General features: G+C 36.6%; 1 protein-coding gene and 1 long non-coding RNA gene across 3 annotated transcripts in view; one reads left to right on the forward strand and one right to left on the reverse strand.

Annotated features, from left to right (window-relative positions):
* ANGPT1 (angiopoietin 1) overlaps window positions 1–11,556 on the reverse strand; it is a 251,353-nt gene extending 239,797 nt beyond the window's left edge. The window contains exon 1 of one of the 2 annotated variants that reach the window (XM_059395044.1): window positions 10,686–11,556. In XM_059395044.1, the coding sequence (XP_059251027.1) occupies window positions 10,686–10,982 (297 nt within the window). In that variant the 5' untranslated portion in view covers window positions 10,983–11,556. The remainder of the gene's footprint in view (window positions 1–10,685) is intronic. The other variant, XM_059395045.1, reaches the window with a different exon arrangement.
* On the forward strand, window positions 10,848–17,248 carry LOC132014235 (uncharacterized). The gene is made up of 3 exons (XR_009403245.1): window positions 10,848–10,934; window positions 15,458–15,667; window positions 16,853–17,248. It is a non-coding gene; the product is annotated as an uncharacterized LOC132014235 (long non-coding RNA).
* Window positions 17,249–19,987: the final 2,739 nt, after the last annotated feature.

Raw genomic sequence — 19,987 nt, forward strand, 5'->3', positions numbered from 1 at the left:
TATGTGAATCATCTTTACTCTTCGCAATCACCCTATAAGGAATCATTAGCTCGTTATCTGACTGGTAATAAAAGTGAGGCACAGAGAAGTTAAGGAAATTGCCCAAGGTCACACAGCAAGGAAGTGGTATTTTTCAAGATTCAAATCCAGCCAGTCTGGCTTTAAATACAGCACACTTCAACCCTGAGTAACTGTCTGTCTGACATAGAAAACAGTGGACACAAGCAATGCATTTACTATCTATTTCAGTGGGTTTAGACTACTCAACAACAGGGGCTGTAGTGCATTCATCACTGTCTCCCAGTACCTAGCAGGGTACTTTGTGCATATTTGATTTGATCACTAGCTAACTAGCTGCCTTTACTTTGTTAATGGCAGGTGCTTAGTTCCATGACTCACAACGGTCTGCTAAAATCCCATGACTGAACTCACTGCCATCTCTTATGGAGTAGTCCTCCAAACACTGCTATTGTCCCATCACCCCTTTAGAGTGTCCCCTGCCCCAATGAAAGGATAGTCACCACTGGTCACCTTGTTCATTTGCTCTCCCTTATGCCCATCCTCTGTCTTGTGCTTCCACTCCATGGTCACTGATACAAGGAGGATCACATTGAACTTAACTGAAAATAATACCAGAGGACAGAAGAGCAACGAAAAGGGGAGGCAGGCCAGGAATGAGTTCCTTTGAGCCCTTTTGTCTTTCTTGCTCTAAGGACTGCCTCACCATGTTTCTTTTATGGTATTCAAGTCTCAGAAGTCTCCCACTACAGAATGGGGAATAGTTTTACAAAAAAGCAGGCCAGGGGCACCTGGGTGGCACAGTTGTGAAGCGTCTGCCTTTGGCTCAAGTCATGATTCCAGGGTCCTGGGACTGAGCACTGCATCCAGCTCCCTGCTCAGCGGGAAGCCTGCTTCTCCCTCTCACACTCCCCTTGCTTGTGTTCCCTCTCTCGCTGTTGTCTCTCTCTGTTAAATAAATAAATAAATAGAATCTTTAAAAAAAGAAAAAAGAAAAGAAAAAAGGCCATTGAGAAGTCAGAAAAAATATATAAGGACTAACATAATAAGAGAGTTATTATTAATTCAAATAAGGCTTCACTTTGGAGCCCTCAGTATATCAAACAGCCATGTAATATTCATCTCCTAAAGAAAAAAAAAAAACCTCCACAGAACTAATAGAATTGAAGGTGTTGCCTACATGTAATTGTCCTCTTTCAGCACATTGTGATACACTGCAGCTTAGGTGTGTTTGGAAAGTGGATTCAAGTTTGGTTTTATCTAGTCTTAACTAAAGTAACCTTTGCAGTCAGGATAAATGTCTTAAAAAATACTAAAAGATCTTATTAATAAAATATTAATAATAAAAAATCTTATTAATAAAATTAATTTTATTAATATTTCAGCACAAATGAATAAGAAAATGGCAATTCTAACATTCCTATTCCTCGAATCATATTCTAGAAGCAAAAACAAAGACAAGGTAAGTAGACTGAAAAAGAGTCACTAAAAATTTTGGAAATATGTAAATGCCTACTTAAAATTCCAGTTTCCTGGGATGGCTGAGTGGCAGCATCAATTAAAGCATCCAACTCCTGGTTTTGGTTCAGGTTGTGATCTCAGGGTCATGAGATGGATCCCCGTGTCAATCTCCATTCTCAAAATGAAGTCTGCTTGAGATTCTCCCTTCTTCTCCCACTGCCCCTCCCATGAATTCTGTTCTAAGTGAATATGGTAGCTTGAGATATTGGGTAATATCAATGTAATTCATACTCCTAAATTTAAAGAAATAGAAACTATCATGCAATTGGATAATTTAGAAAATAGGTCTCAGTTACACAATTTCCCACTAATTGTCCAAGAGCTGTCTATTATCTTAACATATTTTGGTCATGTTAAGTTTGGGTGGGCCTCTACATTCTGAGAGTCTAGAAAAACCTGTACTTTTGTAACTTACACATTAACATTCTTGAACTACTATATATATGGCAGATTTGGACATTTTTACATCAACTTGCAAAAAATATTTAAACTAGTAAGCATTTTGATTCTTCCTAACTGCCAGGAGATAGGTTTTGACAACTTAACCTAGTAAATGTTTGATTATTTGAAAGTTTTGCTGCAACCATTCTGAAACTATATTCTTTTGAATATACTGGGTCCCCTGAGGAATGCCTCTGGAACAGGGGTCCTGGCAGCACCCCTCTCTAGTTCTCTAGCCCTTGCATTTGCATCTACATTATATATTAAGTTTCTACCTAATAATTTGCTTGGAAATAGGGTTTCATTGCTAAGAAATATTTAGACTTCATCAGTTCATGTGTTCAAATATATTAAACTTTCACCATATTAACATTTTAAAGTTATATTCAACTTATTCAATAATTCATTTATTCAATAAATACTAAAACTACTGCTTATTATAGCTCTGTTATTATTTAAGAACCTAGTAAAACTGAAAAACGAAGAGTAGTTTTAGTAATAAAGATAAAATTTAGTAATAAATTTTATTTAGTAATAAAGATAAAATTCTCATGTCTTCTATCTGTGTACTTGAGATAAGGTAGATGCAAGGTCTGCTGGTTACAGCAAATCTTTAGCTTTCATAAATAGCTACTGGTTTTTAATCTAGTCAATACGTATTAATAGTGAGGACAAGAACAGTGTTGAAATGTTTTACAAAATCTTGGGACTATCTCTAACGGTTTGGAAATGAAATATAATTTAAAGTTTTAAAATATCTATTCATTCTCTGGGAAAGGAAACCCTCTAATAATCTTTAGGGTCTAGTACTTAGACCCTGGTAGACCCTGGTATGATTCAACTCATTCAGCTTTCATGATCCTAGTGAGTTAAGCTACACATGTAACTAAATTTTAAAATATATTATCTTTCAAAATTATAATCAACAATTCCACAGAAATATACAGTAAGCTTACCTATTTGATACCAGTGAGTTTGATGACTTACTTTGTATATATACCTGTTTCAAGATATTCACATCTTACCTTCATTATACTAATATTTCAGTTACTGATTTTCTTTAGATACAGCTTGATACTTACACTAATTTGCATGCTCTTTTTATGTTCAACACAAACTTAGGAACTACATGCCAATGAAGACCTGTAATCCCTAACATGTGGTCATGTAGCACATATTTAGAAGTAACACTTATTACATTGATTTTACTCTATATTCTCCAATATTTCCTGCCAAATATGTACATGTCATTTACTATATTATTAGCTACCAGTAGGGTTATATGTAGCTTTATATGTTTTACATCACTTTCTCTGTTAAAGATTACCTTTTCAGATGTTTGAAGGAAGAAATCAGATCATTTGGATAGCAAGCTGAGACCAAACAAGCCTGAAAACCTCTCACTCTTAATATTTCTGTGTAAGAATTAAAAAAAATTGTTTAAGCACAAAGTCTCAAAATATAAAGAAAAGGTAATCCATGGAGTGCTTCATTCTTTAGAAATCTCTTTGATAAGGGAGGGGGCATATCTTTTGTACACTCTGTAAAGAGACTTAAACACTAAGAAGCCCTCCTCCCTCAGACCATGGGGCCAGAACCAAAGGGGTTTTGGAACTTCCAAACTTCACAGCAAACGATAATCTTATATTGGAACAAAAGGCAAAGATGACTCAGAAAGTAATTAGATTTGTGCATCTAAGCAAATGGTATTAAGAAAAAAGAAAAGAAGAAAAGAAGACAAAGCCCAGGAAAAGGATGCTAATGTTTCCACACAGAGACAAGGCCATGACAAAATGAAAACAAAACCTCCTTAATTAGCAAATTATAGCATAGGGGCTGATAAACCTCTGCACATTGTGGCTGACCACCCACTTGTTGCTCCTCCCCTCTCATCATCTCCACAAATGAGAATACCTGTAATGTTTATCTCTAAAGCAAATGATAGAAGGAGGAAAGGTTTCTAAATACATTGAACATAAGAGGCTATGCTAAACCACCACTCTATGAAAACAGAATGACTGGTGTTTTGTCAACATTCCTGCTGATGCCACAACCAGCAGGTTGCGACAAGTACAAAAAGCAAAGGATCCTGGCACCCAGACTTGGTAAACCCAGAGGCTGATGATCTGTACTGTTAATCAGGTACTTTTCTTTTCCAACATGTATTTGCTTTTGGAATATTTCCCTGTCCACATGAGATGGACAGGGGAAAGAAAAGACATGAAATTTCCCGGCCTGTACTCCTCTAAAATGTCACCTCACAGCATGTCCCCAGTACCAAGCCAAGAAATGGCTTACTCAGGCTCTTAGCCAACTGGCATGAACCCGAAGATTACTTGACCTCCTGGAGGGCGATCTTTTTCCCACACAACAAACCTTACAATTTACCTTGCAACAGTCCCAATATTAATACCATATTACTTCTGTGATATAGAACAGGGATCAGAAAACTTTCTGTAAAGTGCTGGATGTTAAAGTTTAGGATCTGTGGGCCATTCGATCCCTGTTGTAACTCCTCAGTTCTGCCTTTATAGGAAGAAAGCAGCTACAGACAATACATAAACAAATGGATGTTACTCTGTTCAATAAAACTTTATTTACAAACACAGGTGGCTGGCAGTACTTAGCTCAAGGGCCAGAGTTTGCTGATCCTTGATATAGGAAAAGAAACTCAGAAGATGAAGGTTTCTCCTGTTACATAGATAGATAATCCATGGAATACAGCTGAGTCTAATTTTCATATGTATATTTAATTATAGTCCAAATCTACTCATGCAATTCATTCATTTCTCTATTCATTAAAAAAGAAAAAAAAAACTGTTCTTATCAATTATGTTCCAGGTACTGTCCCAGAAAAGTAGATCTGCTTTCAAAAATGACAAATAAAATAATACATAAAAACTAGTGAACAAGCCAGGCAAGGAAGGTCTTTACCACATAGAGTGCAACATTTGGGAGAATATATTTTGCAAATATTTACTGAGGTTCTACTGAGTGTCATGCATTCTTCCAGGAGTAAGGTATACTACAGGGAACAAGACAGACAATGACCTCTTACGGCATTTACATTCTCAATAGATGGAAAAAGAATAAATAATGTGACAAACAATAAGCAATAAAAGGTCACATGGTGGTAAGGGCCACAAAAAAATAATACAGTATTATATGACAAAATGTCAGTTAGTAGAATGCAGGAAGGTGGAAGGTAACAGTACTCAAAAAAGACTTCCTGGAAAAATGACTTCCAAGCAAAGACCTGAATAAAAAGAAAAAGCCATCCACGCCAAGCTCTGGAAGAAGAATTTTCCTAGATAATTAAACAGCACATAAAGCCCCTGAGACAGAAATAAGCTGGTCTGGTGGGGAAATAACAAGAAGGCTAATGTCATTTGAGTAATTGGAATAAGGGAAAGGGGATAAATGATGTATCCAGAGAGGAGTCAGGGCAGGGGGCAGATCACCTAGGGCCTCATGGTAAGGAATGCGGATTTTTGTCTCACATAATGAAAAACTGTAGGAAAATTTTAAGGAAAAGAATGATACATTCTTAGTTTAGATTACATTGAACGAATAATTACATGTGAGACAAGTGCTACTGAAAAAGGGCTTAATGTGAAATGGCACAGTCAGGGGTAAAGAAGAGCTGCAATCATCCATGTAAAGGGCCTGCTTGCCCTGGTCCTAACAACCTGAGATCTGCCAGTTGTAGATTGTTCGGGGAGAGGCTTGCTCCTTCCTACAGAGAAATCCAAAAGGTTGTTATAGCTCCAACTGCCCAACTTCTAGGGCCCAGAAAGGTTACTCTGCCTTCTTGGATCTTTTGATTCTAAAATGTAGCAAGCAAAAAAAAAAAAACCTAACTATTCGTTGAAAAGCTAATAAGAGGTATTAACTAAAGAGTTCCAATTTGGCTTGAAAACCGAGGGTTAATCTCAAATGAACTTGGTAGGGACATTTCTACAACTGGATTTAAAAGGTAATTACTCTTTTAACCTTTCTTGGCAACTGCCGTTCTTTTCTACCTCTATGTATAGATCAAACATGCATTCTATGGTCAAACATGCATATTTTCTTCAAGTTCAGTGACAAGTTTTTAAAAACATACTTATCGATTGCCTGCTCTTTTCACACATTCAGGAAGCCTCTTCTCCCCAATATGTAAAAATAAAACATAGAACATCCTCTCTGCTTTATTTTGCAGGGTCACCAGCCACCAAAACAATGCACTGGTGGGAAATTATTTCCAGTTACTTAAATCCACATATGCACATACTATATGTAAATATGTGTCATTATTGCATGCAGTAACTTGTTACCTACTGGTCTAGAAGTACAAAATTATTTTTCCTCCCAAAGGCACATCTAGCTGACACTCAAGTAACTTAGCATGAAGGATTCAAGCAAATTTTAGCATCTAAAAGCAGTTACAAGGTCTCTTAATTTTCATTATTTCATTCTAGCACCACACAGTTGAGCACTTGATGTCTTTTATTTTTTTTTATTATGATGATAACAGAGACATTGTTCAAACGCTCAATAAACATTTCAGGTATATATGGATAAAGAAACATTCATTACACTCAAGGGGACTCATAGTGTAAGTAGAAAAACAGGATTCAAAACAACGAAAATGACAACAACCACATAACATGGAAGTGCAGTACGAACATAATACATGCAGCCTATTATGATAACACCAGAGAGCTCAGCCTGGGAGGGGAAGTGGAATGCATGTATATTTCCTAGAGAAACTGGCAACAAAGCTGACTCTTAAAGAATAAGTAAGTGGACAAGATAGAGTGAATCCAGAACTTCTTGAGATCCTAGATCACTGGCTAAGTACAATCTAGATAATTTTAACAACCACCTACTGTAGACGCAACATCGTTTTGATTAATATCAGGACAAAAGTAATTACAGGATGTAGTACTTTGCTTAAATGATAACTTATAATCTATTTAGGGAGGTAAATTATATATCCAAAATGAACTGTTAATAGTACATGGTAAATTAGAGACTGTAACATGTAGACAATGCATCTATTTGTTCATTCAACAGGTATTTATTGTCTGTCTGCTATGACTATACACTGCTTAAGGCCCTGGGCATATGGCAGCAAACAAACACACAAGGTCACTGGTCTCATGGAGGTCACATTCTAGTGGATATTTATATGGGTTAATATCTGTAATACATGAGTTTTATAAAGATCATCATAATTCTCTGAAACAAAGAATATAAGTAGAGGTTGTTTTTAGTAAAAAAACAAAAAAAAACAAAAATGCTGTCAATAGAAACATTTACCCAAGTATTTCAGTAAAACTTTTTCATACTTTAAAATAGTCTGGATGGCAATTCAGAACACATTTTCTACAAATAATCATCAACTCATCAATTTTAGTTAGTGTAAAATATTTACAGTAGACAGACCTTTGTTGTCTGTTACAAGGCATGTTTTTGACTAAATTTATTTATACTTTCAACAACAACAAAAAGACATCATTTGCCAAAGACAAAAGGCTTTCTAAGCATTGCCCCAAATTCTAGAATTTATATGTCTTAAATCTGAGTATTTAAATATACATATCTGTGAATTTCTTCTACACAGGAGAAAGAAAATAATTCAAGAAGCATGGGATCTAAAGTAACATCAACCACTAGATATCATCTCTCTGCTACAGAAAGACAGAAAGGAATCACAAGAAGGTGGCAAAGACACAAAAGCCATTTGTACTTATTGTCTTCTTAATATCTGGTCCCTCTCAGGTATTTGGTATACTTAACTAACATTCTGAAAAGAGCAATATGATTGAAGAAAGTCAAATGTAGACATATAGCCCAGGTGTTCTACCCAATAAAATGGTGATTTTTGAGCATATTATTTATAAACTTCTTCCCCATCTGATAAGCGAGAATAATACTATCAACCTAACTCACAATTTGTGTTCATTGACAGGTTACTATGCAAAGCTGATTTCCTTGAAAGAAATCTATCATATCAAGAGACAGGTGCCATAATAAGTCCCAACACTTACAGTGGCCAACACATCATTTGCCCCCTTGCATATTTTACTTCTCATTTTGTTTAGTTGCAAGATCAGAAAAGTTGAGAAATGAGATTCAAGAGTGTAAGTCTCGTAAAGTGACTTTTAGTGAAGTCTGTGTCTTACGAAAAATATTTGTAAGAGAATCCAGTTTACCAAATTTCATGGAATGTATCAGATTAACATAAACTATCATCTATCAGCATCTAGCATTGATAACACACATCCTGCACCAAAAACTTTCCTGAGAGTGATGCCATGAGCTGCATAATAATCACCATGCTTTGATTAATTATTTTGCTGAATAGATGAATTAACTGCATTTATACCAATAACCTCAGATTCTGCAGTGCATCGCTTTTTATGCTAACACAACTATTTAGAATTAAAATAGAAATTAGTACAATTTGCAGGACTAAGCAACCAAATAGTTACAGTAAAAAGATTTCCATTTGAATTATCAAAATAAATACATCACAAGAAATTTAGAACCTAAAGTAAGAAGAAAAAAAAAACCCTCTAATTAAGGGAAACTTGAGAGAGCTTTTTAACAAGTTCTTTGCTGAAAGAATTTATTTGGTTTCTTGATCCTCCTACCAATCGCATTAACAATAACAAAAGATATGCAAATTTAAACAGACAATAGTCAAGCCAAACTGCTCTGACTCATACCAACAGGGACACTTTCTGCATATAATCAGCTAGATTCACGTTAGCAAGAGTCAATGTAACCAAAGAACATTTCATAGTTATGCTTGGCTATAATCTGAAAACTATGCCATAATCATTGATCAAGAACAATGTAAACAAAAATCAAATTTATGTCATACAATAAATCAACATGCGAACTGTGCATGACATAAGCCCAATAGAATCATACCCTATCGCTGCTGAATAATTGCATAGCAATAAAAAAATATGCATTACTATGCTTGAATCACCATTTTGACTATATGTTTTAAGTAAACGAAATATTACATTTTTGGTAGACCAGTTCATTCAGGACAATTTAGGACTAAAGTTCCCTCCCCAGCCCCTTCAAAGAATCCAGACTAATTTATAACGATTGAATTCTCATTTAAGCTGTATGGATGGTATACTGACAATAGTAAAAAACTGTTCAACCAAATTAATTTATTTACTATAAAAATAAATTTTGCCAAAGAAAAAACTGCTGCTATAATTATGCCTGAAATTTAAACTATAATTATCAAAAGACTTCAGAATTATGTTTGCTTCCTATTCTTCTGTCCCTATTGGTCTTTTTCACCTGTGTCTATAATAGAAAGATTAACTACAACTTCAGGTTTAGAAACTGACTCTACCGAGTTTCAGTTAATTTGTCAAATAAAGTATCAGTGATCTTAGTTCAGTCCCTAGCGGACAAAAGTAGAATAACTGTTACTTGGCATGATTCAGCAGGCAAAGCTCAAAGTAAGTGTGACAACACAGGGGAAAAAATAAAAGCATTTGTCCTCTCCTTATCTTCTCCAAGGGTTTGCTCTGTTAACAGACTTACTTAAAGGAGAGTGGACTGGCTATGTTCCTACCTTTATGCACGAAATGAATTTTTAGCAAAGATAAGTGGGAGAAAATAATTTTCAAAAACTGACATTGCCGCCCTTCCACTGACATAGTTGAAGACACTTGTTATCTGCTGTTTACCTGTTACTCAATTAAACAGAGAGCAAAGAGAGAAGGAACTGCACAAAGTGTGCTCATATTTTAACAGACATATTTTCAACAGAAACTTTTAAATGCTTTATTGAGAAAAACTGAATAAAGTGTTCATTTTGATTTTTATAAATGGGGATCAACTGCATACTCAACATTAGTATTCATCTGGATACTTAGACTCCCACATGACACTGCTAGTAACTACAATGTCCTGAAAAAGGAGGTATTTCAGGAAGATGGCAAAGCCCATGTGGTGCTCAGCTCAAATCTGCAGGTGCACACCTGGCAACAGTGACCACCAGCTCAATCTCCCCTTTCACACCCAGCAAACAACTTCTTCCTAAAAAGTTCACATTAAAATTTACCTTCCAGATTTTTTTTCCTCAAAGATGCTAAAAGTATATGACAGAAATCTGTCCTTTACTACTCTGCTACTTGCTAAAATTAAGTTGCTTTTTATATATATATACACAATTTCTCCAGTCACATATCATATTTCACATATACTCCCATTTCATATTAACTTTACTAGAGGGTGAAGAAAAAAATGTATTTGGTGATGACTTCTCACCCTAGCTGCAGAAAATTTCCTGGTATAAAATCCATCTGATTCTAAACTAGTACTGCCATTATTTTCTTTTTTCACTGACTGTCTCAAGACGTTTTCTTTTTCTTTTTCTTTTTCTTTTTTTTTAACGTTGGGCTTTGACAGAAAAATCAAGCTCAATTTCAAATAAAAGGAAACCAAAAATGTGCCATTGCTAGCACATAATAGGTTGCCACCATAACTTCAGAGGCTTGCACAAGCCTGAAAACGTTGGCTCACCCATAAAGTCACAGGGAGAGAACAGGCTTGGATTTGCAAACACTGCCCCCCAGGAGCAAAAGGTAAACACACAAATGCCCCCCTAAGGAACTCGAAAGTTCGCAGAGATGCAAGAACGGAAAAGGCTCTGCAATTAGAAACTGAAAGCAATCACTTACTTTTTGTAGCCACTGAGTATAATTTTCCATCACATGCTCCAGATGTTGAAGTTTCTGGGAAGAGAAATCTGGTTCCACGTGTGGAGCATCTCTCTGCAGAGCGTTTGTGTTGTACTGGTCTGTCGCACTCTCACGACAGTTCCCGTCGTGTTCTGGAAGAATGAAAGTGTAGGCACACTGCCCATGCTGAATCCGGTTATATCTTCTCCCACCGTTGTCTGGACCTCGGCGCTGGTTGCTGCACCCTATGTGAGTCAGAATGGCAGCGAGGAAAGCAAAGGAAAGGAAAACTGTCATTGTACTGCCAGCACTCTCTTTCCGTGCCTCTCGCAAAACCTGTTCCTTTCTTCTGACCTTTAAACTAGTTTTTATTTTAGGTAAAACTGCTTGTTTGTTTGACTTTTTCCCCCTCAAAGAAAGCTTTTGAAGAAGAATCACAGAAAACTAGCCATTTGTTAGCTTTGCTCTAAAATGTTATTTTTTTTTATTTCATTGTAATGGTAGTTTCCTTAGTTAAAACTTGAGATATTTATTGCATAGTAGCTGAGATTTATTGTTTCCTCTCTGTGTAACCGTCCAGCGTGGAGCCTGCCTGAATCAGCTGCGTGTACATATTCTAGACCCTTTCCCCTACCCTATCTGCAGCAGATCTGCTATTTTCTCCCAGACCTCAGTGAGTTTTATTAAGGTTGCACATCCAAGCCAAGCTGGAAGCAGGCAGCCTTTCACAAGATGACTTGACAGGAATGCATGAGTGTGCCCCTATGCTAAGGATTGCTGAAGGCTTGGAGCAGCGGATCGGATCGTCTTACAAATTGGCTAGATGCGCATGACCTCGATCATGTATGGCCCTCCCGCCCCTTCTGCAGACAATTGCCTCCAGCCTTCAGCAGATTCAGGGCAAATCAATAAATAGAGCAGTCCACCTTAATACACTTTCGCTGTGCATGCTGACCTACTAAAACCTAGCAAACTAGCAGTATGTTTTTAAAGTTACTATTTAATTGGGGAACTCTAAAAAGAAATTGGCATGGTGTCCAGTAAAATAATTTTTGTTAGTGAAGGATAAAACTGTATAAACATTAATTTTAAAAAATCATTCTCGACTCTGGAAAAAAGATATTAAAAACCATTTCTAGAGATGGTGTTCTCTCATTGTATTCACTTAGACTTTAAGGAGTTGGAGAAAATTTTCAGGGAGGGTAAAATTAGCAAAAAAAAAAAATTCGTAACTTGTCACTCAAAGGTATATAGACAGCATGTGTATATTGAGCAGAATAAGCTGAGTACTTCCTGAGATACGGATTTTAAATAAAACTGTGTCCTGATCAGAATATAGCTCTGTGTGCTCTATGTACATAAATTGAGCAACTTCCTTACAAAAACAGTATGGTTACAATTTAAGACAGTGGCCAGAGAATTATTAATTCCTGTGGTACATCCTAATCTTAGATTTCACAAGGACCTCTTTGGTGTTGCTATGGCTATCTTTAACCGTGGTAAGGAAGTTCCCCATAAGGTCTCCTGTGGCTGCACCAGAAAACTCTTTGAGAATAAACATACATAAGGTGTGTCAATGGGCCAGGAAAGGGCTGTATGGGCTAAATCTCTGCTTCTATTAAGTAAGAAATAATAATTATCCAAAGATAATTTTCCACATGTAGAGTGTAAACATTTGCACAAAAGGATCAGCAAAACATAAAGAATAGATGATAATTATAGAATTAAGGTTATGGCGCTAAGTTCTTTACTAAGTGCGTGCAGAAAACATGAATTACGAGCAGAGGCTTTCATCAAGAACTGGGAGGGATTTTCAGGAATGGAGCTTCTCAACTGTAGTCATGATATAAAAACAGAAACCACAGATGTTGACTCTTGTGTTCTCAGGGTACAGGTCAATGGGTAAAGGGCAATAAGGTTAGAGATTGGTGTGTAGGGAAACGTTAGAGAAGAGGGCAAAACAAATTCCAGAAAAAAATGTGATCTCCTTGAGAGATAAAAAATTGTTCCAAAATTAATCAGTCTTTTCCATATCAAACAACAAATTTCTGATCTGAGAGAAATGGAAGCAAAGAATACCAAACATAGCAATAAAGTCCTTGAACTGCCTCTGCAGCTTCCTTCTGTTGTCTGACTTGTCACTCGTGAGGAATAAAAACAATGGCATTTATTAAGGGCTTAATACTTTCCAGGTCTGTGCACATACTACTTGCACACGATCTCATTTAATTATCCTAATGAACCCAAAACGTGGATATTATGTTTAATCCCATTTTATTGACGGGAAAACTGAGTCACAGAATGCCAAAGTGGTCACAACCCACATAGCTAGCTAGGGATGGTGCCAATGTGTAAACTCTGGCCAACTGATTCTAAGCCTGTCCTTGTAAGCTCCGAGCCATCCAAAAGGCTTCCAAAAGGGCTCCAGCTGCACTGATTCACAGTTGTAAAGCAGACTAAGTGATGGTACTGAGAAGTAAAACAACTGATTAAAAAGCGAGGTCATACCACCAAAGTGATTTAATCTTTCCCCTGTACGGAAGAAACCAACAAGAGTGGCAGGTAACCCATGCAATAGAGTTTTTCAGGGCCCATAAGGATGAAGTAAACTGGCAAGGCCCAGATTGTCTAAGAACATTTTCCAACAATGCTTGCTTTGAAAATTATTCCTGGAAAGAAGAGAGTCCAAAACCAACACCTTAAGTGATTTGTTAAAAACTAAATATAGCTGAAAATCAGCAGAAGACACAACAGTGAGTAGAGAGGTTTCTATTAAAGTGTTTCTGTGTTTTATAACAACCAAGATTTAAAAATCTGTTCCTCCATGGGATGTGGGTGTGTGTGAATCTACATGTGCTTGTTCATATAAACTTTTCCAATCTGAACAAATGAAATGAAGGAATTCACAATTTCCTGAGGGAAAAGTAGACAACCAAGAAAGGACAGCTGAAATGCAAGTACAAAAAAGGGAGAGGGGGCAGAGAGACAGTAAAAGAAACTGATTTCTTTCTTTTCCAGAAAAACAAAGAAACAAAAACCATGACACTGAAAGTATTAATGTCATTCTGGGGAAAAAAAAAAAAAAAAAGATGTCTTAAGATGAATTTTAAGTAGCTGGAAAACAGAGGGGCATGTACAATGAACTCATATGTTTTAGGACTTCAGTTGAGAAGACACTGGGTGCATTTGAGGCTCCTCGTGATATGCTAAAGATTGTAAGCTTCCAAGGACCTGAACCTAACCAAAGGCATTAATGGTGGGTCATTGTTCCTGACTATTCAGAAATGGTGCAGTTTAGGAGACTTCAGAGTTTAGGAAGGAATTTGAAAAACAGGCTATATTTAAAAAAGAAAAAAATCCCTCTGTCACACCTCCAAAACGGGAAAAAAAAAATTCTAAAGAATTAAATAATTGTATTCACTTGAATACTGACTGAGGCAACTTGATCTTGAAAGCTCTGTATCTGTGTGTGTGTGTGTGTATGTGTGTGTGTGTTTCCTCCATTACTAGAGCTCTGAAATAGGGAGGTTTATGCTTTAAGTGTCTGATCTCTTATCTACAATAGTCCTAGTAAACATTAGCCTCATCCAGAAATTTCCAGTGAGACAGGGAACACCATTTATATGGGAACCTGAGGCCCTAAATCTCTCCTAACAGCTAGTCTTTGTTACTTCCTTTGTGAAGCTTTCTTAATTTCTCCAGGCCCAATAAGTGACTCTCTCTGATGTGTTTCAATAACCTTCTTTTCATATCTCCATAATGGTACTTCTCACACTGCTTTTCTAATTATTTCTTTTTTGGTCCATCTCCCCCTCTAGCTGCGAGCTCATAAAGTAATCTGCTCTTTCATCACTGATTTCCCAGCACTTACTATGCATTTTGGTTGAAGGAATGAGAGAATAAATGAATGAGTGAATGAGCTAATTCAATTACTTAGTATCTGACCATTATATAACTGGCCACATCTGTTGCATTTTGGCAGGTGAGTCTGCCTAAAATTGGGGTGAAACAAAATTTATTCTAAAGAATGGGTTAGATATAAGAACATGCTACAATAATAATGCATAACATTTTCTAACCCATAACAAATTAATTTCCTCATTTAACATTGACAGCACCCCCATAATTGCGTATTATTATTTCAGATGAGAAAAATTGTAGCACATAGAGGTAAATTACCCAAGATCTATGATCCCTTACGTAGCAGAGCAGGAATTTGATCCTCAATCCGTCTAAATATGGGGCCCACATTCATATCCCTCCAAGCTATAATGCCTTCAGCAATGTCTCAGTACAGGGAAATAGGAAGAAAGCATTTCTTAAATTGAGGGGACAGGAACAACATGGCATCTATAACTAAGATGGATCTTCTTCTCCTCTTAACCATGGCCTTCATGGATTCATGTTATGATCTTCTAAAACAGAGCTAATGTTAAGGAAAGATGCACCAGTATGGTTTTCCCATCCACTAACAAACATCCAATCTGATTGTTCAGGTTATACTTAGGATGAATTCTCTATGTTTAGTCCTTTGCTATATTGCCTGTTATACATACTGCTATGTATGTATATACATAGTTTATTTCTCAAAAACACCATCAAGTACTCCTCTAGTATTCATACAGACCTCAATGATGGCAAAAGGGGCGAGAAAGCATTCTCCTCCCTTGCATACTGAACACAATGTCATTCAGCACGTATTATGTTAGATATATTCTTGAAACACATTCTGTATTCTAAAGACATCATATTTGATGGCTCTGCTCTGGCAGTTTCAGGGTTCAAGAATACCAGGAGGGCTATGGTAGTGGCAGCTATGTCTAAAAGGAAGCACTTGGCTGTAATCCCTGGAGGCAGAGCCAAGACCCCTTCACTCAACTATGTAGGCATCAAAGGTATCCACAACAGATGGAAATACCACAGGGCGCTAAAACAGAAAAACAAGAAGATGAAGGAAATCACCTGGTGACTGACGGCACTTCGTGAGTACATGGGAAATATCCATTGGTAACTCTCAAATGAACTGGAAAGACTACAAAGAGGTAGAGACACCGCAGTGGGTGGGGTGAGGAAGACACTGCAGTGGGTTGAGAAATATATGTAGGTAAAGAACATAAGTAAATAGCCCCCTGCCTTCTGACGAGAGAAATTTCTGGTAATCGGTGGATGTCTTGCTATCTAAGACAGTTTTTAAAATGGTAGCTATGTATAAGTTGGAAAGGGCTCAGACAGAATTACCTTGTTCCACATAACAAAAGTAGAGAAGGGACTCAAGGGAAGATCTGGGAATAGAGATGAGCTAGAGAGGTTTGGAGATGAGTCAGAAGAGAAAGGAAACTTGTGGCTGTGTGGCTATGAGAAACTCAGGAAGATATAGCAAGTACAGAGGTCTGCAGTGAAATGGTGTTTCCTGTGAGATAAAATCCCTCTTTTTTCAGCAAAACACATGCTTTTGGGCAAGTGACCTCTTCAGTATGAATGAGAAGAATCATTCTTGCTCCATACATGGAGCTAACATCTGAGTTAGACTGTTAACGTGAACACAAATAATTTATTTCAATTTGGTCTTTCACACTAGATTGGAGCCTCCCCAGAGCTGGGACTGCATTTGTCTTATTGATCATTTTACCCCCTTTTTCTGGCACATAGGGAGCAACTGATAAATATTTGTGATCCAGCTGACTGTCTAACTCATTCAACTTTGATTCCTGATTATGAGATCTGAAGACATAGAAGTATCCCCCTCCCCTGTAGGTTCTCTTGCCTAGGTTCCAAGACCTCACTTTCTGGAGAGTCGCATAGGAGATCAGGACCCATATACTACAAAGCAAATCCCAGAAATTGCAGTGGAATAGTACCCAATAGTCCTAGTCACCCAGTGGGAAGGCTGAAGAACCATTCAAGAAACATTATAGAAATACCTTCCAGGGTGAGGTTACTTGTTAATTCTACAACAGAGATAACTTCTACAAGTACCCAAGTAATAAAAGAAAACAAACAGCTGGAAACTGTAACAAGTAAAAATACAGATGCCAACATTCCCCTCATACCAGAATGGAGAAAGATTTCCAGTGGAGACCCAGTGAGATGAGATTTTATTATGGGAAAAAGCATATAAACTGCTTTGCATTTATTAACTGTCTTCTTTCTTCTCTTTTTCCCCATAGAAGTCTTGATTCCTACATGAGTGAAAAATGCAAAGTTCTCTCTGTCTCAGCTTTTACAACTTCAGGAAGAACATGTATTTTACATATCTTCTCAGAAACTCAGAACATGATTGGAAAGGAATGGCGAGAATCAATATGTGATGACTCAAGTACCCAATGGCACATGGATGGTGACTAATCCTCGTAGCCAAAGCTGATAAATGACCTCCACTGAGCAGTGACTAGAAGATACAGGGCTTTCTGTGATTATTTTTGTGATTAGAGAGTTGTGACAACCTCTGCTTATCAGAGGTTAGATGAACTGCTCAGTAGTAGTTAAGGTGGGGGGCAAATTGCTTTCTCTTTGTTTTTGCTTATTTCTTGTTTATACTATTAAACAAAATTGAATTACATTGAGTAAGATATTTAATTCTTATACTATTAAACAAAATTGAATTACATTGAGTAAGATATTTAATTCTTCTAAGATTAGTTTCCTTACCCCTAAAACGATAATGGATGATAATACAGTCTCAGTGTATGATACTGAGGATGATAATACAGTATACAGGGGGTTGTGAAGATTAAATATAATAATGGGTATAAGATACTGAACACTATATCTAAAGCATATCAGGTACTTCAAATGTTAATTCTTATTTCTAAATTTGAGCTCTTCCCTTGTGCTCAAAAATGATCCTACTTTTAAACCTATTTTGTTGAATTTTATGACTATATTGACCTAACTCCATTCCCTATCATTTCATCCTCTCACTTATTTAAAATTACTTCTGAACCTCTTAAAAATCACTTTTAAGTGACTAATATGGAACAGTGACGACATTCACAATGTCAGTTCACATAAACAGTTCTGGTTTCCTTGAAGTCAGGGACAAATGCTTCCTGCCTCATGACTGCATCCTCAGCACTTGGAATAGTGAGTGCCTGACACATAAAACATGTTCAATAAATATTTGTTGAATGAATGAAAGAAGTTGGAAATAATTTAGAAAGAATATACTATTCCACAGAGACATCTAGTAGGGCAGACAAATATATAAACCAGTCATACTCAGTAGTGTGATATGAATTTTATTCCCTAGGAACCATGGGAGAAATGTGGATGCCATTTAAGGCTTCATCACTATAACTTGTTATCAGACTCATTTCTGGCCAATTCAACTAGATAACCTTATTTTCAAGAGCTTCTTTTATGACTCGACTTGTGGCATATATCACCCTATTCTGTTTCCTAGGATGAGGAAATAAAGTGGCAAGTGTTTGCCTCTGATAAAATGAAAAAGAACTGAAACACTCTACTATTAATCTTATAAGAAATATATAGCTTGGCACAACTTATACATTAGCAAAGGGAATCTTATTTTATCTAGTTTTTCTCCAGTACTAAATTTGCTTCCACTTAGGCTCTAATCAGATTAAGAATTTGGCAATTCAATTAGAAAATAAATTCCAGTGGTATAAAAAGTTGTGAAAATATATGGTTTAACCAGGCTCTTAGTTCATAAGTTGATGGGCAAAAACTGGTATTTTTCAATGTTAACCTTAAATGAAGTACCCATTAAATCTGAAAACTTTTTTTGTTTCTTTGAACTTGTACTTTCATTGAACTTCTTCTTCATCCTCCTCTTGTGGTTAGTACAAATCTTTAAAAGGGAGAATTGTGGCAAATAAAGAAAGGCTAGAAGATCAGAATTAAATGACTAAAAAAAATCAGGAAAGACTGTCATAACCATTTCATTCTCTGTAGTTAAAATTCCTTTTTCTTATGATATATGTAGATGGGTCATGTTTAATTCCAGAGGCATAAAACAGCCTGTATATTTTGTAAAATGTTTCCCGAATTTATATTATGTTCACCCTCAGTGTATGTATCAAAACTGCATACCTGCCCCTTGTACTGTTGTTTACCTACTAGTTTCCTTAATTCAAATGTAAACTTTCTTTGTATCTTGGATTTGCCTTAAGTAAGAGTATCAGGAAAACCAATCACAATCGCAGGCGCTTTTTCCTAATGTATATTACAATGAACACAGAATGCTAAAAAGACTATCCGGCCACAAACCACCCATTACGTATTTCATGTCCTCAGTGGAATGTGTACCACACTTTGGGAAACATAACGTAGTGCTATCTACAGTAGGGTACTCTCTCTTTGCAAAATGAATGAAAAACAATACCTCCTGTCCACGTATCTGTGGAAAAGACTGTGATAAGCTGCTGAGTCTGCACTGGATTGCTCCCATTCTGCAGTCAAATCAGAAAAAGAAAAAAAGCTTTTGAAACAGAGTCTCCCATACACATGCTGCCAGAGAACACATGAAGAACTTCCCTCCCTCTCAACCTGGAAGTCACAGTGCAGGATCAGCAGCAGCCCTGCTTGTAATGCTGTCTTCTAACAGAAATTCCCCACTGAAGGCCTGAAATTGAGACTAATGATTGACTAGGAATTTCAACAGCTCTTCTCTTGAGTCTGGCAAGGGAAAAAATGGTGAGGTTATTTAGTGTCTGAAGAGTAACTCTTCACTCCTTTTTCGTCTTGTTTTTGGATGAGTGCTGGGGAAACAGTAAACAAATTTCTCCTCAAGAGTTACATTCCCCCTTGAAGAATTTACATTCCTTCCTGACATCCCTCAAAGAGCCATAAAAACACATCAGTTCAAAAGTGGGAAAGGAGAGTTAATATTTAAAGGAGCAGTTAAGAATAAATTACTCTCAGTTTAATAATAGCTAACATTTGAGTACCTACGATATGTCCAAGATTGTGCTAATCATTGTACCTGCATTATCTGTTCTGTTAGAATCACAATAACTCAATATGCAGGAACTTTTATTACCATCATTTTACAGAGGAAATAAACTTAGAAACTTCAATCAGAACTCAATCCCAGGACTTTCTGATTCCAGAGGTGAAACTTTTAACAATTACATATATAGAAACCCTCTGTAAATCCCTTGAAAGGACTTGCTCTTTTGGATTCCCAGAACTAGTTATCTACCTAATTTTTCACATACTTTCCCTATTTATTAAACCAACAAGAAGCATAGAGCCTGATAGCCAATTACACCAAAGGAAAGTTGTAATAGTTGAAAATGAGAGCCATCAATAGAAGTTAATAATTATATTTAACAGTATGT

Source organism: Mustela nigripes, chromosome 3 (genome assembly GCF_022355385.1).
Source record: "Mustela nigripes isolate SB6536 chromosome 3, MUSNIG.SB6536, whole genome shotgun sequence".
Taxonomy (NCBI): Eukaryota; Metazoa; Chordata; class Mammalia; order Carnivora; family Mustelidae; genus Mustela; species Mustela nigripes.